This window comes from Vespa mandarinia, chromosome 17 (assembly GCF_050613455.1).
Source record: "Vespa mandarinia isolate Hongniang chromosome 17, ASM5061345v1, whole genome shotgun sequence".
Lineage (NCBI taxonomy): Eukaryota > Metazoa > Arthropoda > Insecta > Hymenoptera > Vespidae > Vespa > Vespa mandarinia.
In genome coordinates, this window is record NC_140826.1 from 4,691,862 (window position 1) to 4,714,000 (window position 22,139).

The 22,139-nt window shown below is 33.5% G+C and overlaps 6 protein-coding genes across 14 annotated transcripts; 4 read left to right on the forward strand and 2 right to left on the reverse strand.

The window, feature by feature from the left end:
• The first annotated feature begins 57 nt into the window (after window positions 1-57).
• Window positions 58-3,525, forward strand: LOC118443592 (methyltransferase-like 26). Of its 2 annotated transcripts, none has more exons than XM_035870815.2 (3): window positions 58-305; window positions 2,707-2,786; window positions 2,889-3,525. In XM_035870815.2, exons 2-3 carry the CDS (start codon window positions 2,755-2,757, stop codon window positions 3,523-3,525), a joined length of 669 nt encoding a protein of 222 aa, XP_035726708.1. In that variant the 5' UTR covers window positions 58-305; window positions 2,707-2,754. The 2 variants fall into 2 exon arrangements, with proteins under 2 accessions (XP_035726708.1, XP_035726709.1); XM_035870816.2 differs by having other exon boundaries at window positions 2,892-3,525.
• LOC118443571 (dnaJ homolog subfamily C member 21) lies at window positions 362-2,648 on the forward strand. Its single transcript, XM_035870776.2, has one exon. The coding sequence runs from the start codon at window positions 525-527 to the stop codon at window positions 2,535-2,537; it is 2,013 nt and encodes a 670-aa protein (XP_035726669.1). The 5' UTR covers window positions 362-524; the 3' UTR covers window positions 2,538-2,648.
• Window positions 3,526-3,597: 72 nt separating the features above from the next.
• LOC118443577 (ATPase WRNIP1) lies at window positions 3,598-5,713 on the reverse strand. Its single transcript, XM_035870786.2, has 5 exons — window positions 5,432-5,713; window positions 5,157-5,345; window positions 4,246-5,101; window positions 3,938-4,159; window positions 3,598-3,855 (listed from the first exon to the last, which is right to left on the reverse strand). Exons 1-5 carry the CDS (start codon window positions 5,711-5,713, stop codon window positions 3,743-3,745), a joined length of 1,662 nt encoding a protein of 553 aa, XP_035726679.1. The 3' UTR covers window positions 3,598-3,742.
• A 662-nt stretch (window positions 5,714-6,375) lies between these two features.
• Window positions 6,376-9,325, forward strand: rt (Protein O-mannosyltransferase rt). 3 transcript variants are annotated; one of them, XM_035870746.2, is made up of 7 exons: window positions 6,376-6,510; window positions 6,679-6,866; window positions 6,936-7,237; window positions 7,309-7,483; window positions 7,568-8,654; window positions 8,735-9,036; window positions 9,125-9,325. In XM_035870746.2, exons 1-7 carry the CDS (start codon window positions 6,385-6,387, stop codon window positions 9,309-9,311), a joined length of 2,367 nt encoding a protein of 788 aa, XP_035726639.1. In that variant the 5' UTR covers window positions 6,376-6,384; the 3' UTR covers window positions 9,312-9,325. The 3 variants fall into 3 exon arrangements, with proteins under 3 accessions (XP_035726639.1, XP_035726640.1, XP_035726641.1); XM_035870747.2 differs by having other exon boundaries at window positions 9,128-9,325; XM_035870748.2 differs by lacking the exon at window positions 6,376-6,510 and having other exon boundaries at window positions 6,736-6,859.
• A 234-nt stretch (window positions 9,326-9,559) lies between these two features.
• LOC118443575 (uncharacterized) lies at window positions 9,560-13,180 on the reverse strand. Of its 2 annotated transcripts, none has more exons than XM_035870783.2 (5): window positions 12,580-13,179; window positions 11,479-12,374; window positions 11,013-11,387; window positions 10,647-10,823; window positions 9,560-10,560 (listed from the first exon to the last, which is right to left on the reverse strand). In XM_035870783.2, exons 2-5 carry the CDS (start codon window positions 12,370-12,372, stop codon window positions 10,399-10,401), a joined length of 1,608 nt encoding a protein of 535 aa, XP_035726676.1. In that variant the 5' UTR covers window positions 12,373-12,374; window positions 12,580-13,179; the 3' UTR covers window positions 9,560-10,398. The 2 variants fall into 2 exon arrangements, 1 of the variants encoding a protein (XP_035726676.1); XR_014983150.1 differs by having other exon boundaries at window positions 10,421-10,560; window positions 10,647-10,753; window positions 12,580-13,180.
• Window positions 13,181-13,213: 33 nt separating this feature from the next.
• On the forward strand, window positions 13,214-22,119 carry ROCK2 (Rho-associated, coiled-coil containing protein kinase 2). Of its 5 annotated transcripts, XR_004838734.2 has the most exons (14): window positions 13,214-14,190; window positions 14,269-14,521; window positions 14,640-14,800; window positions 14,887-15,225; window positions 15,319-16,452; window positions 16,518-16,818; window positions 16,926-16,949; window positions 17,160-17,575; window positions 17,668-18,309; window positions 18,399-18,809; window positions 18,901-19,117; window positions 19,193-19,415; window positions 20,196-20,357; window positions 20,444-22,119. XR_004838734.2 is itself a non-coding variant. In XM_085662231.1 (13 exons), exons 2-13 carry the CDS (start codon window positions 14,341-14,343, stop codon window positions 20,281-20,283), a joined length of 4,128 nt encoding a protein of 1,375 aa, XP_085518357.1. In that variant the 5' UTR covers window positions 13,214-14,190; window positions 14,269-14,340; the 3' UTR covers window positions 20,284-22,119. The 5 variants fall into 5 exon arrangements, 3 of the variants coding, with proteins under 3 accessions (XP_085518357.1, XP_035726625.1, XP_035726626.1); XM_085662231.1 differs by having other exon boundaries at window positions 17,169-17,575; window positions 20,196-22,119; XR_004838735.2 differs by having other exon boundaries at window positions 13,215-14,190; window positions 19,193-19,499; window positions 20,196-22,119.
• The last annotated feature ends 20 nt before the right edge of the window (window positions 22,120-22,139 follow it).

Genomic DNA, 22,139 nt, shown 5'->3' on the forward strand with positions numbered 1-22,139 from the left:
AAAGGTTAATTAGATGACACACTAAAATTCCAAGTAAACTTTTAAAAATCGTTCCAATAATTTGGAGCTTGGACATATCTGTAACTAACTTCATGACTATAAAATTCTAACCGTATAATCTGAAGGTAGCCATTAATGTAGTAGCTGTAAATATTAACGCAAGACCATGCAAGATCATATACCGTATATAAAAAAATAAAAGTGAAAGAATTGTACAGATTTATAGTTATTATATTTTGACTCGAAGGTTGATTAATTTTCTATTATATTCTTAAAGACAATTGACTGCTGTTCGCTAATATTCGGTAAGATTATATCTATAAAATACATGCGTAACGTCAAATATGAAAGAAAATATAAAAAAAAATGAAAAAAAATTTTTTAAAGTAATTATTATGAAATAATCCATAATAATTATTATATATGTATATATATATATATTTTAATATTAATACAAGTGTAATATTACGTGCGAGTATTATTATTAAATTCAAGAAATCGCAGTGATATTACGGAATATTAAAATGAAGTGTCATTATGAAGTGTTGGGTGTTTCAAGAAATGTCACCGATGATGAACTAAAAAAAGCTTACAGAAAATTAGCACTTAAATGGCATCCAGATAAAAACTTAGATGCTCCAGAAGAAGCTAAAGAACAATTTCAATTAGTTCAACAAGCATGGGAGGTACTAAGTGATTCTCATGAACGTGCATGGTATGATAAGCATAGAGAAGCTATCTTGAAAGGTGGTATGAGAGAAGACTATAAAGATGATTCAATTGATTTATTTCAATATTTTTCAACTAGCTGTTTCCAAGGTTATAATGATGATGAAAAAGGTTTTTATACCGTCTATAGAACAGCTTTTGAGAAATTAACATCAGAGGATGCTGAATTTGCTACAGAAGGTGATTCGGAAGAAGAAGTACCTAATTTTGGAAATTCTCAGAGTTCTTATGAAGATGTCGTTCATCCATTTTATGCCTATTGGCAAAGCTACAGTACAAAAAGATCATTTGCTTGGTTAGATCTCCATGATATTCGACATGCACCTAATAGGAGAATACTTAGACTTATTGAGAAAGAAAATAAAAAAATTCGCGATAAAGCAAAACGAGAAAGAAACGAGCAAGTTAGAAATTTGGTTGCATTTATAAGAAAACGTGATAAAAGAGTTCAAGCACATGCTGCATTGCTTGCCGAACGTGTCAAGGAAAATTTAAGAAAGACAGAAGAGCACAAAAGAATGCAATTATTAGAAAGACAAAAACAGTTAAAAGAACATACCGTATCCGACTGGTCCAGATTTTCAAACGTTGAAGCAGAACTTAAAAATATTGAAGCAAATCTTGCTGCTGAATTTGGAGAAGAGTTATCTTCCGACAAAGATTCGGAAAATGAAAATAACACGGATGATAACACTCTTTATTGCGTTGCCTGCAATAAAATTTTTAAAACCCATAAAGCTTTTGCAAATCATGAGAATTCAAAGAAACATAAAGAAAATATTGGTATTATGAGACAATCTATGATACAGGATGATCAAAATATTCAAGAAAATACAGATGAAAGTGATACAAGCTCGGAGTCAATGTCCACTATAACAACTTCTTATAATACTCCAGGAGACGAAGTAAAGCTGGCAACTGATCCACAATTATCTGATTTTTTATTAAATCCTAATATAAGTAACACTACTAGCTATGATAATGAACATGAGATATCTGAGGGTGAATTAACATCTGACGAAGAAGAAAAATCTCGAACTCCTCCAAATGCTTGGGCAAAAAAATCTAATCCAGAAGATATTATTACTTTGGCCACTGGACCACAATTGTTTGATGAACCAATAATGGTAAAGAAAGAGAATGAAGAGGAAAACATAACTTCTGAGGATGAATTAATGTCGGATCAAGATGAAGAAGAAATCATGGTACAGACTAAGCAAAAGAAAAAGAAAAAAAAGAGAAGGAATATACAAAATCTAGAACATGATAGCGATGAGGAGGACAATAGCATGGATGAACACATATGGCTGTCAAAAAAGCAACGTAAAAAGCAACAACAGAGAAAAGTTGCTTTAAGTAGAATTGCTATGAATAATAAAGAATTACCTAAGATAATATGTCCAGAAACAGAAGGACAAAATTGCAGTGGTGAAACCAATGAGTCTGATTTACAAAATCTTGAAAATAAAAAGACACAAATGACTTTTGAAAGTACTGATAATGTGATAAAACAAGCACAAATTTCCTGCGAAAAAAATAAAAATAATAAAACAAAGGACGTAAAAAAAATATGCAATAAAATAGAAAATGACAACAAATGTAAAAATAAGAAAGATAGAATAGTTGATGTTCAGGATTTAGCACATTTTTGTGTTTCCTGCAGGGCTGAATTTCCTAGTAAAAACAAGTTATTTGAACATTTAAAGAAAACAGGACATTCGGTATATATACCAGATGCACTGAAAAATAAGAAAAATCAAGAACATGTTTCTAAATCAAAAAGAAACTCGGACAAAAGAAATCATTAAGCTTATAGTTGTTGTTATATATAGTAAATTAATAAATTGTAGGAGAATTTATTGTATTAAGTCATAAAAATATAAACCTTATTAGAAATAAAAATAAATTCATTGCCCATAGATATACTCCTTCTTTTTTATATTTCATTATCCTGTATAAAGTTCTTGAATTTTTCAGATTGTTATATATCTCTGATATATATTTACACCAATGTAATAATCAGCTATGAACATAATTCATTGTGCTGCCAGTCACAGGTGAGGAACACCCTTATTTCAGAAAATGTTTATTTTTTTACTCTATTATAAGTCACAACTATTAAATGATAGTAGAACTACAAACGTTATTTTGTGAAAAAGTAGGTCCACAAGTATGGCTGCTAAAAAACTGATATATCCAGCGGCAGAACGTAATAAGGATCCTATTTTATCAGTTTTACAACGATACATACAACGTGGTGCAACTCAGAAGTTTCTGGAGATATCCTCGGGTTCGGGACAACACATTGCTCATTTCGCTCCTCATTTTCCACAAATTACATTTTATCCTTCAGAATATGAAACACGATTATTAGAAAGTATTGCCGCACATGCTAATGGATTTTCTAATATAAAAAACCCTTTAAAAATAGATATTACTACCGATTATCAAACCTGGGCAAATGGTATTTTTTTGGAAAAAAGTATAGATTACATATATAATGCTAATATGATGCACTGTGCACCATATCAATGCTCAATCGGTTTATTTAAAAATGCTGGCAAATTATTAAAATCTAATGGTATTCTATTTACATACGGCCCTTATGCTATTGATGGGACTATCACACCAGAAAGTAATGTACAATTTGATAGATCTTTAAAATCAATGAATTCTGATTGGGGCCTCAGAGAATTGAGAGAATTAGAAAACTTAGCAGAAGAAAATAATGTTAAGCTTGTAGAAATCTTTAATATGCCTTCTAATAATAAAGTTATTATTTGGAAAAAAAATTAGATATTATTTGACGAAACATTAGTTAATAATATAATACCATGGAAATATAAAAAATATTTCTAAACACAAATTTTAACGACATTTGTACTATCTAGAGATCTATATATCTATTTGAACGTATAGCTGCACTGTATTTAATTCAAATAATTATATCTAAAATTGTAGAAAAAATATATATTTTATAAAAAGGAAAAAGAAAAAAAAACTTCTATAAATCTTAAAACTTAATATCCTCATTTTTCATAAAGAAATCAACATTTTCTAATCCTTCTGGTAAATAATTTAATCCAGATTCGTCTTTATGCAACATATTATATCCTTTACCATATCCTGTAAGGAAAAAATAATGGTATATGGTAAACGACAAAGAAAAATAATTTTACAAATAAAATGAAGGAAAAATTTGAATTACCAAGATTCTTAAGAGTTTTCGTTTGACCATTTCTTAAATGTAACGGTACTCCTGGTTGAGGCCCTTTATGATTTGCTACTATGCTTTGAGCTGCTCTAAGTGCATCTTCCATCAATCTAGACTTTGGAGCACGAGCTAAATAAATTGTACATTGTGCCAAAAGAACATCACATTCTGGCATACCTATCATTTTACAACCATTCATGGTATTTACAGCGATACCTACAATAAATATCAATACCTTACGTAATGTAAAATTCGTATATACATTTGCTTTCTTTTTTATTCATTTACTAATATCTTCTTACTCAAAGCTTTTGGATCCTCTAAGCCAACATCTTCACATGCCATTCTAACTAATCTTCTTGCTATATAAACTGGATCCTCACCACCCGCGATCATTCTAGTTAACCAATAAAGAGAAGCATTTTCATCGCTTGCTCTTACCGATTTATGCAAAGCTGAAATCATATCATAATGTTGATCTCCTTTTTTGTCATATAACATATGTGTTTTCCTTAGATTTTCTTTAATATCATTTAATGTTATCAGTACAGGATCAGTTTCTAAAAATTCTTCTTTGCTTGGCATTTTAGATAGCACAGCAAGTTCTAAACCACCTAAAGCTATTCTAGCATCACCATCGCATGTTTCTGCTAACCACTGTATGGTAGCTTCATCTACAATGAATCTTGGAATCGACGATGTACCAGATCCACATGATTCTGAAATAATTCCACTTGATAAATTGGTCATAGATTTTGATTCGGATGAAATTTGTATTATGCCACCTAACGAAGATAATGCACATTTTAATATAGACACTAAATTAGAAGTAGACAATTTTTCCAAAAGAACTACTCTACAACGGCTTAACAATGCAGAGTTTAAATTGTATGAAGGATTTTCAGTTGTAGCTCCAATAAGAGTAATAGTTCCTGATTCTACGTGAGGAAGAAAAACATCTTGCTGAGTTTTATTGAAGCGATGTATTTCATCCATAAATACTACAGTACGTCGACCAAATTTCAATTCATTAGCAGCAATATTAATCACTTCTTTCAAATCATTAACTCCTGCCATAGCAGCGGAGAGCTTTACATATCGCATCTTATTGGTTGTATTATTTTTACATATGTGTGCTATGACATTTGCCAAAGAGGTCTACAAAAGATCAATTTATATACTTTGTGCAATACAATATATTGCATTAATTTACCTTGCCACATCCAGGTGGTCCCCATAAAATCATATTAGGTATTTCTCCCTTATGTAATAATTGAAACAAAGCACATCGAGGTCCAAGAATGTGCTCCTGTCCAACATATCCTGAGAAACTAGAGGGTCTCATTCTTTCGGCAAGAGGTATGCGTTCATTAATTCGAGATTTTTTAGCTGGATTATTTATCTATAAATTACATTTGATGATTATAATAATAGTTTAGTTGGCCTTACAACCATATAATTATGTATTAAATTATTATAATTTATTACAGTTTCTTTGGTCTCCAAATCTTGCTGGGTAGAATCGCCCTTTGTAATTAAAAATGTTTGTCCTGAACTAATTTTTCTTTTCGTAATCTTGTTATCGGGCTTCTTCATGGGAAAACTTTTGGATTTAAGTGATTTACTTCCTGGACTTTGACTAGGCTCTTTTGAAATACCCGCGGTATTTGAGTCGATCAAAAATAAACATTTTGTAACATGAGACTGAATTAACGACGATGGAAAATCGATTTGACATATAGGACACGAAACTTGCTCGTTGATATTCATGTTGAAGTCTGTAAATGAAGGAAAAGAATTACATACGAAATATTTTCTTTTTATTTATATAATTCGCAATATCTTTAAATCTTTATTGCGTTCTTTTGAACTTTCCTTCGACTTGCCGATATTTTCAACATACCAAAGTTTCGAACGATCTTATGTTCTTTCAATTTTCTACGAGAAGTCGGTGGAAGGCAAAAGAAAGCAAAAAAGAATAATAATAAATGATGTTCTTACGAAATTAAAGTAAAGATTTTTGGTTAAAAGTACCGTTATTTTATATAGCGTTGCATTAACCTAAGCCAATCGCTTGAGGGTATAAAAGAGGACGTTCCTTCTAGCCAAAGGCTACATATTCGTTCCCATAGTTCATGCAGTTTCACAATCACCGAGTAGAAAATATATAGCGCCTTTTACGTTTTATTGGTGTATTTCTTGATACGATATCGATAAGATCTTTTATAAGAAAACGAAGAAGAAAGAAAAAAAAATCAAGAAAATAATATGACTACGAATTTGGCATCAATCGATTTATGCACATTAATCGCTGACGTGGATGGCAGCCGTTAGAAGAATAACGTTCTCTATATAGTAGAAAGAGAACCGATCGCAAGTATTTACTTGTTATTCTTAAATAATTGCATCTCTTGGAATATATTCTATCGCTTATCCTCGCGATGGAGGTACGTCGCAGACGAGCAAAAACAAATGATAATAAACGATTATTGCGACAAAGCGCGAAGTTTGATTGCGATGAAATCGCTACCGGCGACTATGTTACAAGTAGAATCCAAAGGGAGGAGGTAATGCAATAGAATTTTTTTTCTTCCTCTTTCACTTTCTTTTTACACTTTTCGAACCTTTCCTTTCATCCAAATGATATTAATATGAATACATAAACATAATATCAAGACGTTTATAAGTTACATTCATAGATAGACACTGGACTAATTTATTACGCTTCAATATAGGGTGGTCAGGAAATTTTATTGCAAAAAACAAATGAAAAATATTTGTTAGAAGAAGAACCTAAGGTAGTACATGAGGAAAAACGAGCTAGAATAAAGATATATTTGGAAATTGATCTAATAGCTGTTATTTTATTGATTGCTGGTCTGATAACACGTCTTTATAGATTGGAAGAACCGAGAAGTATAGTGTTAGTTATTCAATATTTTTAACAATGATTTTCTAGAATAATTCGACTAATGTCAATGACATTCTATAGGTTTGATGAACTACATTATGGCAAATATGTGGGCTTATATATGAAACGAACATTCTTTTTTGATTCGCATCCACCATTGGGAAAGCAACTTATTTCTATTGCTGCATATATAGCAGGTTTCGATGGACAATTCAAGTTTGATAGAATAGGAAGTCCATATGCCGATACAGTTCCTCTTTTTGCATTGCGTTTATTTCCTGCCCTATGTGGTAGTCTAATAATACCAACTGCTTATCATCTTGCCCTTGAATTAGGTCTGAAACAATGGACTGCTATGATTGCAGGAATACTTTTATTGTTCGGTAATTATACTAATGTACGACAAAGATTTAGTCTTTACAAGATGATAAATGTTGTTACATGTATATTTCAGATAATGCTCTTCTTACACAATCACGATTCATTTTAATGGAAAGTATGTTAATTCAATTTTCATTGTTTGGATTATTATGTATAATAAAGTTTAGAAAGGTCATGGATCAACCGACAAGTTTTTCATGGTGGTTATGGTTGTCTCTAGGAATTGCAAGTTTAACATGTGCTGTATGGTATGTACTTTTTATATCGTTTTTTTCTTCTTTTTAATTCCTCTGCATATAAAATTTATTTTATATGATGTATTTTTCTTTCAGCGTGAAATATGTTGGATTCTATTCATTGATCCTTGCCATTTACCTCATCACTAGAGATTATTGGTCTTTGATACCTAGAAAAACTTTATCTACAATAAGATTATTTGGTCATCTGTTATTGAGAATTGTTCTAATAATTGTTGTTATGAGTTCTATATATTTAGGTGTCTTCTATATACATTTGGAAACACTTTCTAAAGCTGGTCCGCATGATGCAGTAATGACCAGTGCATTCCAGGCAAGTTTAGAAGGCGGCCTTGCAAGTATTACTAAGGGACAACCATTAGAAGTTACACATGGTTCACAAATCACGTTGAGGCATACTTATGGAAGAGCATGCTGGCTTCATAGTCATAGTCATATGTATCCATTAAGATATCCAGATGGTAGAGGAAGTTCACATCAACAACAAGTTACTTGTTATTCATTTAAAGATGTTAATAATTGGTGGATAGTAAAAAGGCCAGATAGAAATGATTTGGTTGTTACAAAACCTAGTGAGCCAATAAAACACGGGGATGTAATACAATTGGTTCATGGTATTACTAGTCGAGCATTAAACTCTCATGATGTTGCAGCACCTATGACACCTCAAAGCCAAGAAGTGTCTTGTTATATTGACTACAATGTATCCATGCCTGCCCAAAATCTTTGGAGAGTAGAAATAACAAATAAAGATCAGTCGGGTAATATATGGCATGCTATTCAAAGCCAAGTACGTCTGATACACGTAAATACTGAATATGCATTAAAATTTAGCGGTAGACAGTTACCTGATTGGGGTTTCAATCAATATGAAATTGTAGCAGATAGATTGGTAGATCAATCGAATTCTATTTGGAATGTCGAAGAACATAGATATACTAAAAATGAAGATCAAAAGCAAAGAGAAAGAGAACTTATTAATGCAGAAATGATACCATTGCGTGCAACTACATTAAGTTTTTGGGAAAAGTTCGTGGAATTGCAAATAAAAATGTTATTTGGCGGTCAAGAGGGACAAAATAGTCATATGTATTCAAGTGGACCATTAGAATGGCCACTTATGTCCAGAGGCATAGCATATTGGGTTTCTAATGACAGCAATGTAAGTTAAAAGAAATCCATAAAAAATAAATTGTATTAATTATTTAGTTTATGCATATAAAGTTTCTCTCTTATTTACAGGCACAAATCCATCTTTTAGGAAATATAGCAATATGGTATTCTGGTACAGCAGCTTTAATAGTATATACTGTTCTTTTAATATTTTATATGATGAGAAGAAGAAGAATGTGTTTTGATATTATTAATGGAGAATGGAACAGATTTCTTAATGCTGGTGGCATATTACTATCTGGCTATTTTTTACATTTTTTACCATTTGTATTTGTAGAACGAAATTTATTTCTACATCATTATTTACCAGCATTTGTTTTTAAGGTCCTTTTAACAGCAGCAATGATAGATCATATTTATTATTTAATAAGGTAATTTCATTATTTAAACAAAATAAAATAAATAAGATTTTTTAATGAAAAACATTGACAAATAATGCATATTTACTTTTCATTTCAGAAGACGGCATACTAATAATACGATTTTATACGCAGTAACATTTAGTACTATTACATGGCTAATTTTTATTATTTATGTATTTCGAAAATTTGGTGCACTAAGTTATGGGACAATACCCCTTAGTACCAAGGATATATTGAAATTAAAATGGAAAGACACATGGGATTTTATCATACACAAATCTTAATAATTATAATTTGACGTTATAAAAATTTTTAATATATGTATATATATATATATATATATATATATATATATATATATATATATATATACATATATAATTGTAAAATAGGAGACTCTTCTTCGTGGCATATTTAAATTAAAATGCTGCATAATTACAAAGTTCGTTTATAGCATATAATTATGCACATTTGGATAATTATAATAATAATAATGTCCAAATGTATATAGTTAAACTCAATTAAAAAAGCGTAAATATAAAGAGATTTATTAAAAGTTTTCATACCATTAAAATGCGACAAATACATAGCAATACTCGGATAATGCAGAAGAGGAACACAAACAGATAATTTTAATATGTAATATGTTAGAATTTTTTCTAATTTAATTTTGCGCGTACTATTAAATGTTATATATAAACATTTAAAAACGACATATGATATACATTTAAATAAACAAAAAAATCGTTAATGTTATTAAATTAATTTACGAGACTGATTATATAGTATTTTTAAAAAGCTAAAACTTTTTAAGGGAAAGTCAATGCTACATTCTGTTTATATGCGATTGAATCTTTAATAAGGGTATTTAAACCGTAAAATCCAGGTTTGTTTTTGTACAGAAAACTTGATATTTTCATATAAGTTAAAAAAAGTTTGTTTGTACACAGATTTTCCTTCTCTGTTGAACAAGTTATAATTCAATTATTTCCAGATTATTCACAACATAATATTTAATTGTGTATTTTTCTTAGTCGTATTTATATTAATTTGTCAGTGTGAAATGGCAAACCTAATTCTAAATACGTACACTAAGTTTCCTTATTATAGCTTTCAATACAATTAATTACATGTTATTAGGAAACGATTAAATTACAATTTGTCCATCACTACTTTTTTTATAACTAGAACCAATGAGTATTATTTGTACAATTTCTTACGTTTCCAATATTCTTATGATGATTGAAATCAAATTTAAAAGATAAAATAACAATGTAATATACATAACAGAATAGGGTAGACATTTGTCTTATCACAAATCCAAAATACGTATTTAAAATTTTTTAACGACACACGATTTGATCGTTGACGTTAATAAGTGAACACAATCGAACGAATGAGACCATCTCTGACACTGTGATCAGTATTACCGATTCCAAATGAAAAGAATACAGAATCACAGGTCATATGTTGCGTGCAGAGTCCCATTGGATACCAACCAACTTTGTTAAAGACTACACCCACGCGATAAATCTGTTTTGGAAAAAATAGCGATATTTTTATAAAAGAAAGAGAACACTTTTCTTATTTTCAATACATAAGAGTAGGAAAAAACAGACCTTGTGTTTTTGGATGTAAACAGGTCGATTAAATGTAATTTCCACGAGTGTTCCAACATTTACTTTAGTAGTAAAATGTGTGTACGTTAAACGACTGCCATCAGAATCTAAAAGATGAGCATACAGTATTTCTGTATATGACGTATCAGGATCTGAATTTTGATGTAAATTACTTGCCTGTAAAAAGTAATCAAACGTGTGTATATACATATATATATATATATATATATATATATATATATATATATATTTATATATAAATATACATATATGTATATGTGTATAGGCACGCACAAAATATATGCGAGTTCTTTAATGAAATCGACCAACTTATATTTTTTCATATACATTAATAAATTAACATACCACAGTTGCAATTTGTGTTGGTACTTGCACACCCATAACACAAATGTTTTTGTCCACACTAAATGCCACAGAACAATCTAAAACATTGCTATTAAGGCAGTCCGTTTGATGGGCTATCGCTCGAAGACAATAATACTTTGGTCCCTCACGAATTCCACCTTCAATTATAACTGTAGATGGATTATTCGTTTGACTTAAATTTCCAGAATCTTTTCTTGTTCCTCCTTCGACTACCATTGGTGGTGCATTGTGTAAAGTATTACTACCACCTTCTCCTTCATTATTATAAGATAATTGGTAGTGTAGAGACGTTGAGGGCCAAAATGTACATGAACTAAACGAATTGGTATGTGGAGTGGACACCCGTCTGTGCTTCTATAAACAAAAAACAAAAAAGAAAATATTAATAGAACTGCAACATAAAAATCCAAGTATAGGTTCAACTCAGTACATTACACATACTCACAGATGGACAAAAATGTGCCGACTGTGCTTTCATCAATGGTTTTGCCCTATTGTGCGTATCACTGGAAAATCCTTCGGGTAATGGTGCTTTATTTTCTGTGCATAATATATTCATTAAAATAGCAAAAGCTTCGTCTTGAGTTAACAATGGAGACATTCCTGGACTTTCAGCAAATTCTTGCGGTGTCAAAGTTAAAAATCTAATTTTTGATAAAGCATTACCAATTACAGACTTCAAAGACTTTCCATCAGTTGGATCAAGCGACTTTCTTGCACATTCTGCCTTAGCCCATCGTTCAACAGCAGTAAACAAATCAAGTTCTGAATTAATCTCTAGATCAACTTGTTCTAATACAGTAATTACTGTACCCAATTCTACTTCTTCCCAACTAGGTTCCTCTAAAACCTCATTTGTTTTAGTGCATATTATTTGTAAACACTTTTCCATGAGCACAGGTTCTTCAAAAAGTTTTGCAAACTCATAGGCTCTACAAGCTATCTTTGGCGACAAATCGAACCACAGATATTGCATACATTCTTCCACCAAGGACGGCAACATGTATTTTTTTGCGCAATAGCATAATTCACAGGCAAGTTCAAATGAACCAAGATTAACGCGATCCGTATATATATACTCTAATAGTGCCTTGAATGCATCCGGTTGGACATCGCGTATCTGTATAGGATCATTCTTTTCTGCCATACCTCCGTAAAACATAGCTTCAAATACCGGACTAGACATTGCCAAAAACAATTTATGTCCTTTCAATGTTTCCTGATGGGGTTCTTGACCAACGATAAATTTGCAGTCTGACCATTGTCCTGTCTCAAGCAAATATCTACCACGTTCGGATATCTTTTGCTTGCTGATCTGCCAGTCACAAGGTAGACCCATCTCTGCAGAATATACATATGCGTGATTAGCTTTATACCAATTGATTTCGTTTATCAAAGCAACTCCAAAGTGATTAATGAAACGTAAGAACTAGTTTAAATGAAAATATAAGACATATAGAAAAAGATATACGAGTGATGTAATTCCTGTAAATTAAACGTTTTAAATGAAAAATTAAGGCGATCGAAAGGATAAAGTGCAACATACCTATTCTTACGCGACGTCTCCCGTCGCTATAAATACGGAATATCACATAAACGATGCCAAAAAAATGCGTAGGCTGTACCTACGATCGTCAAAATACGCGCGGGAAAACTATAGACTTTTCCATAATAACAAACGATAAATAGTAACGAAGAAAGATTTCTACGTTTTGTCCGTGTAACTTTATTACCGAAAAAGCTTGTCTTCTCGAATTAACCAATTTTTCGACCAACGTAACGTTTAGACGATGTAAAAGCTTGTATATCGGTCTATGCACAGAATGCCACCGCCATCTTGTCTGTCGCGTACACCATTACGTCATTTTTCCGAAGTCGTTGATAATCTGTCTTGAAAATATTTTACGCTGTTTCTCGTCAAAAAAAGCCCAATATATTGAGCACAGTACCGTTTGTAAAAATATATACACGTCGAGAAGCATCAACTTCATCATCGACTGAAATCAAAAACAATAATATGCAGGAGCGCGGATCATAAAATCAGAACCGTTCGATTCGATACGTTCGATTTGGACGCGGACAGATTTGGATTTTTTCTTTCTCTTCTCTCTCTCTTTCTCTCTCTCTCTCTCTCTCTCTCTCTCTCTCCCTCCCTCTCTCTCTCTCTCTCTCCCTCTCTTCCCCTCTCGCCTGTCTCTCTCTCTCTCTCCGTCTGCCTCTCTTTTTCTTCTTTTCTTTATATCTATCTTCCTTTTATCCTCGTCTTTTGCATTTTCCTTCTCTACTATTTTCCTCCTCTCCTTTATTTTCTTTTAATGGAAGCAATAGCCTCGGAAAAGCCTCGGCTCCTCCTTTTCGCGCGTTAACGCGGAAGTGTATCAAAGTGTTTCGTACTTTTCATAGGTCTTTCGTGTCCGGCGGTTTTGACGACCGTTGTGAATTTTCCCCAATGGCGCATGCACGGCTCAGCTGTGTGCGTTCGCGATTTATCCGCGCTGAAAGATAATGCTTCTTATAATATTTTTATCCGATTAGACGGAGTGCTGGACACTGTGCTGGTGACGCTTAGGTACGTGGGACTTGATTTTCCATCGGTCGTCGTACGACCGAGCATGGAAAATGTAGGAGAAGGAGATAAGTCTATTGTGATCTACTCGGGACGACGGGCACTTGCTGTAGAATTCACCTAACGAGCTTGCTGTCAGACGACTGTTGATTTGTCGATCGAAGAGTATCTTGTCATTTTCGCTGAGCTATGTCTATTACGACACAAGTTTCGAATTTTTTCTTTCGTCACAAGGTATACGCGTAATATCCTTCGTCGTACCTTCACGAAAAGATCTATCATTGTGTGTTGTATGTTACATCGTATTGGTAATACGCAAGGGTGTTTTCTTCGTGTTTTTATGAAGACTCCATTTCGAGGAAGAAACGTTTTTCAGAAACGTACGAGCAATGCTTTTCTCGATTCGAACGTACCGTTTGCCTTTCATCATTCAGACGTGTCGTTACGATATCGGGTGTGCCAACGAGTCGTTGCACATTGAATGGATACATGTGTTTTTAAAAACTTTACATCTTTAACTTGATCATTGTGACATCATATCAAACTATAAGTAATGTAATGGTGCTACGTTACTTGTGCCACGCATCAAATGTAAATGACTTTATATTTATATACTTGAGATCGTGAGTTAATGTTATAATTTTCTTATGATTATATTCTTTTGTGCAGGGAAAATGGACTAATGCATCAAGGAACGATTATACTATTGCGGCATCGTAGCCTTACCTCCTAACAGGAGAAATGGATATAATACGAGATGAAGACAGGCGCAGGCGCCTGCGATTGTTGGAGGAACGTATAAAGGACCCAAGAAGTGTGACAAATATTGACAGTTTATTAGATACGGTCCAAGCGCTTGTAGCAGACTGTGATCATCCTGGTGTAAAACGTATGAAGAATATAGAAGCCTATATGAATAGATGTAAGCAATAAGAAAGCGATTAATTAAATTTATATATGAAAGTAATACATCAACTAGCAACTGCCTTTTTTTTTTTTTTTTTTTTTTTTTTTTTTTTTTTTTTTTTTTTTTTTTGCAGATGATTCTGTGGCCCAAGATATTTGTAAAATGCGAATGCGTACCGATGACTTTACATTGATTAAAGTCATAGGACGTGGTGCATTTGGCGAAGTTCAACTAGTTAGACACAAATCTACTCAAAAGGTGTATGCTATGAAATTACTCAGCAAATTTGAAATGGTAAAAAAGTTCAAATAATTGTTATTACGTTTCTACAGATTACATTTATATAGCATATTTATTTGTCATATAATTTTCCTCGATAGATAAAGCGTTCTGATTCAGCCTTTTTTTGGGAAGAACGAGATATTATGGCTCATGCAAATTCACAATGGATAGTTCAACTACACTTTGCCTTTCAAGATCAAAAGTATCTCTACATGGTAATGGATTACATGCCAGGTGGAGATTTAGTTAATTTGATGTCAAATTATGATGTACCAGAAAAATGGGCAAAGTTCTATTGCGCCGAGGTAGTACTTGCCCTAGATGCAATACATCGTATGGGATTTGTACATCGAGACGTTAAGCCGGACAATATGTTACTTGACAAACATGGCCATTTGAAACTCGCAGATTTTGGCACGTGTATGAGAATGGATGCAGTATGTATCATATATTATTTTATTTTATTTTATTTTTTTTTTTTTTTTCTTCTTTTAATTTTCAATAAATTCGAATCGTAATGTTTAATATAGGATGGTTTGGTACGTTCTGACACCGCAGTTGGTACACCTGATTATATATCACCCGAAGTACTCCAGTCACAGGGTGGAGAAGGTGTATATGGTAGGGAATGTGATTGGTGGTCCGTTGGTGTGTTTTTATATGAAATGCTCGTTGGTGACACACCCTTTTATGCTGATTCATTAGTCGGGACCTATTCAAAGATCATGGATCATAGAAATTCACTACATTTTCCTCAGGAGCTTAACATTTCGCATTATGCAAAAAACTTGATATGTGGCTTTCTCACAGATAGAACTAAGCGGTTAGGAAGAAATGGCGTGGAAGAGATCAAAAGCCATCAATTTTTTAAAAATGATCAATGGACTTTTGAAAACTTACGAGAATGTGTACCACCGGTGGTGCCTGAATTATCAGGAGACGATGATACTAGCAATTTCGACGATGTCGATAAGGAAGATGGGCCAGAAGAGAGTTTTCCAGTACCAAAAGCATTTTCTGGAAATCATTTGCCATTTATAGGTTTCACATATTCAGGGGATTATCAATTAATGGCTGCCAATGGCAAAGAATCTGTAGATGGATTAGAAAATCATATAAATAATGGCACTAATGATGATGCCAAAATCTCACAGTTAGAAAATTTATTGGAACGGGAGAGAAGGCAGATAGAATCTATGGAAGCAAGACAGAGGGCTTTGTCTGTTCAGTTAGAGACCATGACACGCAGAGAGACTGAATTGCGTGAAGAAGCGGGAAGAGCGGACAAAGAATTAACTTTATTAAGACATAATTATAAAGAAGCACAACGAAGAGTGGAGCATGAAACGGAAGCTCGTAGGAAGGCGGAATCTTTACTAATGGAATTAAAAAAGAAATTCGATGAAGAACAATCTAGGAGGGCACGAGATGCAAGTAATTCACAGCAGACGTTCGAACGTGTGAATACGTTAGAGAAACAAATTAAAGAAATGCAATCTAAATTGGAAAGAGAAACAGAGACAGTAACAAGATTACGAAAACAAGCTACTGAAATTACCGTAGCTCGTCAAGCTGCTGAACAAATGGCAAATGAATTGCAAATTGCAAGAACACAATTACAAGCTCAACGCGATAGTTTGCAGCAAGAAGTTGCCGCTTTGCAGGTAAAATTTATAAGCTCATAGTGAAATTCAAAGTGATATGATATATGGTATGGGTTCTTTCGTAGGGTCAACTGTCGAAAGAACGTAGTTCTCGCTCGCAGGCATCGTCTTTAACAGTAGAACTCGAAACGCGTCTATCTGCTTTACATCTTGAATTGGAACGTAGTCATGAAAAGGAAGAGAAGGCTACTCTGGATAATAGGCAGCTAAATGAAAAAGTATCTGCGTTGGAAAAAGAAACGGCAAGTTTAACGCTTGAATTAAAGGCTGCACAAGCTAGGTACAATCAAGAAGTAGTTGCGCATCAAGAAACGGAAAGATCACGTATATTATCCAAGGAAGAAGCAAATCTGGAAGTTGTTAAAGGTATCTATATATGTTTATATATATATATATATATATGCATATACACACCTATCAAGATTACAAAATTTTCATAAAGACATGTACCTTTACTTAAATGTTCATCACAGGACATCATAATGGAATATTCTCAGGTAATAATAGTTATATAAATACTTGTTGTGTCGTTTCGGACATTAGCATTATCAAAGTGATTATAAATTTTTCTAATTAAATCTTTTTACTTTTTGATTGCATTCGTATGGTTATACTCTTCTTTATGTATGTATATTATGAATAAGAACTATGTGTTGACAATTATAAAGATAGAACTTTTAAGGATATATATTATCATTTATATACAGCTTTACAAGCAAAATTGAATGAAGAAAAGAGTGGTAGACAAAGAGCGGAATTACTTGCACAAGAAAAGGAAAGACAGACCTCAATGCTATCTGTGGACTACAGGCAAATACAGCAACGTTTGCAGAAACTTGAGGGTGAACACAGACAAGAAGTGGAAAAAGTAAAAGTACTTCAGGGTCAGGTTGAGCAGGAACAGCAAAAGAGAAATGTTCTTCAAACTGATTTGGCACAACAATCCTCGGAAGCTGGAAGGTTACGTGCTCGAGAACAACAATTAATTGGCGAAGTTACACAATTAAGAGAGGCAAAACGACAAATAGAGGAAGAGTTACATCATTTGAAGACTCAAAGAAATGTGGATCAGCTACAGACTAAAGAGTTACAAGAACAATTGGAAGCAGAAGCTTATTTTTCAGTAAATATCTTTATGTTTATTTTCTTGCGACTAATAGTATTATAATGTTTGTTCTAACATTAATAGTAAAATATTGATTTGCTTATTTCTAGACCCTTTATAAAACACAAACTCAAGAATTACGCGAGGAACTTGAGGAAAAAACGCGATTGCAACAAGAGTTGGAGGAAGAACGTAGTTCTTTGGTTCATCAGCTACAATTATCTTTAACCAGAGGAGATAGCGAAGCATTGGCAAGATCAATAGCTGAAGAAACAGTGGCAGATCTTGAAAAAGAACGTACCATGAAGGAATTAGAATATAAGGATGGAGTTGCTAAACATCATCAGGAATTGAATGCTAAGGAACAGATTGTGAACAGACTTAAGGATAGTGAGGGAGAATTAAAAAAATCTGTCGAACAATATATCAAAGAGAAGGAAGACTTGAATAAACGGATTAAAGAATTGCAAGAACAACTCAATAAAGCACAGTCCAATGCCGAAGAAATTGAAAAACTCAGTAGTAAGCTCAAGACGGAACAAGTGCTTAAACAACAAGCTGTCAACAAATTGGCTGAAATTATGAATAGAAAGGATGTTTCTTCTACTGGAAAGAATAAGAATAAGGCGTCAGCTACAGATCTGAGAAAGAAGGAAAAGGACTGCCGGCGATTTCAACAGGAACTTACTCAAGAACGAGAAAAGTATGGACAATTGGCAGCAAAATGGCAAAAGGATCTCCAGGATTTACAAGTAAAATGATATTAAATTTGCGTCGATTGTCTACTATTGAATTTCTAAAAAGAATGTCTAACGTGTTTTAATATTTTTTAATTGCACAGGCACAACTCGTCGAGGAAAATCAAGCAAAATTGAGGCTACAAATGGAGCTAGATTCGAAAGACTCGGAGATCGAAACGTTGCAAATGAAAATCGCAAGTGTCAATTCAGAAACAGCAAGTGTTTCTTCCGTGGAAAATGATGCAGAAGATTCCGTTTTATCGGAGCATGGTTCAATGAGATTAGAGGGCTGGTTAAACGTGCCAAACAAGCAAAATATTAAGAGGCATGGTTGGAAGAAGCAATATGTGGTCGTTTCTTCTAAGAAAATCATTTTTTATAATAGCGAAAACGATAAAATGAATGCAGATCCAGTTTTGATATTAGATTTGAGTAAAGTATTTCACGTTAGATCTGTCACGCAAGGTGATGTTATCCGCGCCAATGCCAAAGATATTCCTAGGATTTTTCAGGTAAATTATAATACTCGTTATAAACACATAATATGTGCAATGAGTATGTAGATTGAAATAACCCTTTTTTCTCGTGTTATTTTTTATGCAGTTACTTTATGCCGGCGAAGGTGAAGCTAGACGACCTGGCGACGAAGGGAACGCACTATCCGGAATAGAATTACCACAGCTTACGGACAAACCTGGTACACAACAATTAAAAGGCCATGAATTCGTTTCAATATCTTATCACATGCCAACCACGTGCGAAGTTTGTTCTAAACAACTTTGGCACATGTTTCGTCCATCTCCAGCTCTGGAATGTCGAAGTAAGCTACAAATAAAATGAAATAAATTATCTGATCTTAAAAGTTTTAATGTTACACAAATCATTATTCACGTAGGATGTCGCATAAAAGTGCATAAGGAACATTTGGAAAAGAAAGAAGATGCCATAGCTCCGTGTAAACTACATTATGATCCAAACAGTGCACGAGAATTGTTGGTCCTTGCTGGAAGTCCAGAAGAACAAAAATACTGGGTCTCCAGATTATCTAGGCGCATTCAAAAATGTGGTTATAAAGCGAATTCACATGTCGATGGGACAGGACAACGTGTCTCGCCAAGGTAGCGTAGCCGTGCAGCACAGCGTAGCCAGGGACTAAATAGCTCTCGTGTATTGTGGCATCGCATGATCGCGGGTGTAGAGAGGTCAGAGTCGTTTGATTTTTTCCGCTTTCTCATAACTACTATCTTTCTATATTAAACGTATGAAATTAGAATCAATGTACTTTCTAAGTGCGAGAATCTCACTTAGCGCAAAATCAAAATCTGTTTGAAGAGTATGAGGACAAGGGAACCATCCAGGTTGGCTAATAATAACTCCGTTCGTTGTCTTATTGAAAGAGATAATAGGGATCAAATATAGCTTTTATCAGCATCTTATGGATATGCACTGCATGCCGGCATATGAAACACGCATTTGTATAGTAAAAAGATCGATGATAATATTTTCATAGAAAATGGTATTACGATGTAATGACGTTTCTGGAAAAAAAAAAAAAAAAAAAAAAAAAAAAAAAAAAAAAAAAAAAAAAAAAAAAGAAAAAGAAAAAAGAAGAAAAAAAAGAAAAGCATGAAAAGAGGCATTTAAAAGAAGTATGCGAGCTTCAAGATCATACAAGCTTATCGCGTTAACAGGGTTAATACAATTGTATCAAATCTTATTGATATGCATATTTTTAGAAACCGCTGATATGCTTCTGGAGCTTCCTATATTTCGGGCATTGATAATTATTTTTCTTTGGGAATGTATTTTTACATGTCGCATCTTTGCTGTTCAATGCGTAGATATAAACAATGAAAATATTGCTTCCGCGTTCTTCATTCTATTTTCTGTCATTTCAGGGAATCGACCAGATCGACGTTAAAGCCATATTTATCGGTGCAACAGCGCTCAGCGACTTTACCAGCGAATGCCAGTATGGGCAAGTGACCTTAGCTCGCGTTGAAAATATCTTCAGTCGTCAGTGCGCTTGATTGTTATCATTTAGTCCTTCTCTAATTAAGGTTCGACTTAGTAAACGCGTCGCGTCGGTTGATTCTCATTGTTCACCCGATGATTCTTTAAGTTCATTCTCACATACATTTTCCAGAAGCCGTGTTTTCAGAGTCTACCCACTTGTAGTACACACGTGTTGTCGGATTTGCGATCCAAATACACTGTTAACAAATACCATATTAGTGGAAAGGAAGGAGCAAAAAATGACTAACGACTGCGATAGGCCGATTTCATTTCTCGGCGAATAGCAATGTAAGAAATTCCAATCAAGTCCCAGAGCTGTATGGAAAAAACAGGGTTACTAGATATACCACGTGGAGTCTAAAGAAATGGTTTTTCGGAATATACGTACGATCAAGGGAAAAAAAGTAAAGGAAAAAGGATAAGAGAAGAATGACAGTAATCGTTATTTATAACAGATCGACGAATAATGCTTATCTGAAAACAATCTGCGATAAAGAAATCAAAGTGATGTACACGAATGTTATGCAGCCTTCCTCGTATTCCTTTGACTAAATTTATTGTATTATGGCAAGTGACTTTATCCATTTGCCGCGCGAGATACTCGATTTGTTGAAACTCTATTACGTTATTAGTGTCCCTTGTGAAAAGGCATATCGCATATTCATTGTAGTTTGTATATGAATGCTTAAATCGAATGTTCTTTGTATATACACTTGTCGGCACCATATCCAAGGGATAGAGCGGCTCGGTGCTTCTTTATTTTTTCGTTTCTTATCCTCTTAAAGCGTAGAATCAAGCTGGATATTGAGCATTATTTGCTCGAAAGACTAACGAGTTTATCACAGGATATTTATAGTATTATTAAAATTTTATATTTTTTCGAAAGTAAAATATTTAAATTCTTACATCGAACTAACATAGAGGCAAGTTTTCACTTGCTCGAATCATCGAAAACAGCTGCCAAAGTTTTGTTTGTCTGTTCTTTTTTCTTCTTCTTTAACGCGAGATACGAACAGTCACGAAAGAGACATGTTAAAAGTTAAAAGCGAAAGTATGGTTAAACAAAAACAAAAAAAAAAGAAAATTATCAAAACCAGCACAACGATAAGTGCTAAGATAAGTTAACGCTAAGAGCGAGCTTCGTTGTACAGTAGATGTAATATTTACAGTTATGACCTACGAAAGTTTTATGATATAATATACGAATGTTCGCGCGAAACTTTTTGGATTGGAAAAAAAAAAAGAAAAAAAAGATGCATAATCTCGAGAGAGAGGCGCTTAGGATTCTATTGTGCGTGCCCTGCGTTGAAGTAGAACGTGGCACCTAACGACAAAAATTAGCACGTATAAAAAACAAAAACAAAAAAAAAGCGTATGAGTATTAACGCGTTGTCGCCGCTTGTGTTCTTATAAAAGGTACCCTCTGCGATGCATTCACTTTACGTTTCACGTAATGATGCGCGATAAAAGAAAACATGATCGTTCGCGTGCGACTCGACGCGTCTCACCCTTTCTTTTCTATAGATCCTCGTGTTTCTCTTTCACGCGAGATTGACATGGTGCTCCCTCTCCTACTCTCTGGATCGATCTGGAACAAAAAGAACGTGGAGCTTCCAAAACAAAAACAAAAAAAAAACCAAACAAAGAAATGGAATTTTCTTTTTCTTTTGATGCTCGCGCAACGTGAATTTAGATGAACGAAAAGCGAAGAATTTCAGCGGAAAGGAACACCATCCAACTTACTACCCTGTGCCTTCTTCCCGCTTTCAGTCTCGAGCGTGTAATCTTTCGCGAGTTGCGAAAATCGAAGGAGAATCGATGATATC

Bases quoted from the DNA above. Each gene is read 5' to 3' on its own strand.
- LOC118443571 (XM_035870776.2), top strand. From the start codon at position 525: ATGAAGTGTCATTATGAAGTGTTGGGTGTTTCAAGAAATGTCACCGAT.
- LOC118443592 (XM_035870815.2), top strand. From the start codon at position 2,755: ATGAACATAATTCATTGTGCTGCCAGTCACAG. The intron at 2,787-2,888 runs GTGAGGAACACC...TTTGTGAAAAAG, and splicing joins CATTGTGCTGCCAGTCACAG to TAGGTCCACAAGTATGGCTG.
- LOC118443577 (XM_035870786.2), bottom strand. From the start codon at position 5,713: ATGAATATCAACGAGCAAGTTTCGTGTCCTATATGTCAAATCGATTTT. The intron at 5,346-5,431 runs GTAATAAATTAT...TGTAATTTATAG, and splicing joins ATTTGGAGACCAAAGAAACT to ATAAATAATCCAGCTAAAAA. The intron at 4,160-4,245 runs GTAAGAAGATAT...TATTTATTGTAG, and splicing joins AGAGGATCCAAAAGCTTTGA to GTATCGCTGTAAATACCATG.
- rt (XM_035870746.2), top strand. From the start codon at position 6,385: ATGGAGGTACGTCGCAGACGAGCAAAAACAAATGATAATAAACGATTA. The intron at 6,511-6,678 runs GTAATGCAATAG...GCTTCAATATAG, and splicing joins GTAGAATCCAAAGGGAGGAG to GGTGGTCAGGAAATTTTATT. The intron at 9,037-9,124 runs GTAATTTCATTA...TTTTCATTTCAG, and splicing joins CATATTTATTATTTAATAAG to AAGACGGCATACTAATAATA.
- LOC118443575 (XM_035870783.2), bottom strand. From the start codon at position 12,372: ATGGGTCTACCTTGTGACTGGCAGATCAGCAAGCAAAAGATATCCGAA. The intron at 11,388-11,478 runs GTGAGTATGTGT...TTTTGTTTATAG, and splicing joins CGGCACATTTTTGTCCATCT to AAGCACAGACGGGTGTCCAC. The intron at 10,824-11,012 runs GTATGTTAATTT...TACTTTTTACAG, and splicing joins CAACACAAATTGCAACTGTG to GCAAGTAATTTACATCAAAA.
- ROCK2 (XM_035870732.2), top strand. From the start codon at position 14,341: ATGGATATAATACGAGATGAAGACAGGCGCAGGCGCCTGCGATTGTTG. The intron at 14,522-14,639 runs GTAAGCAATAAG...TTTTTTTTGCAG, and splicing joins AGAAGCCTATATGAATAGAT to ATGATTCTGTGGCCCAAGAT. The intron at 16,819-16,925 runs GTATCTATATAT...TGTTCATCACAG, and splicing joins AAATCTGGAAGTTGTTAAAG to GACATCATAATGGAATATTC.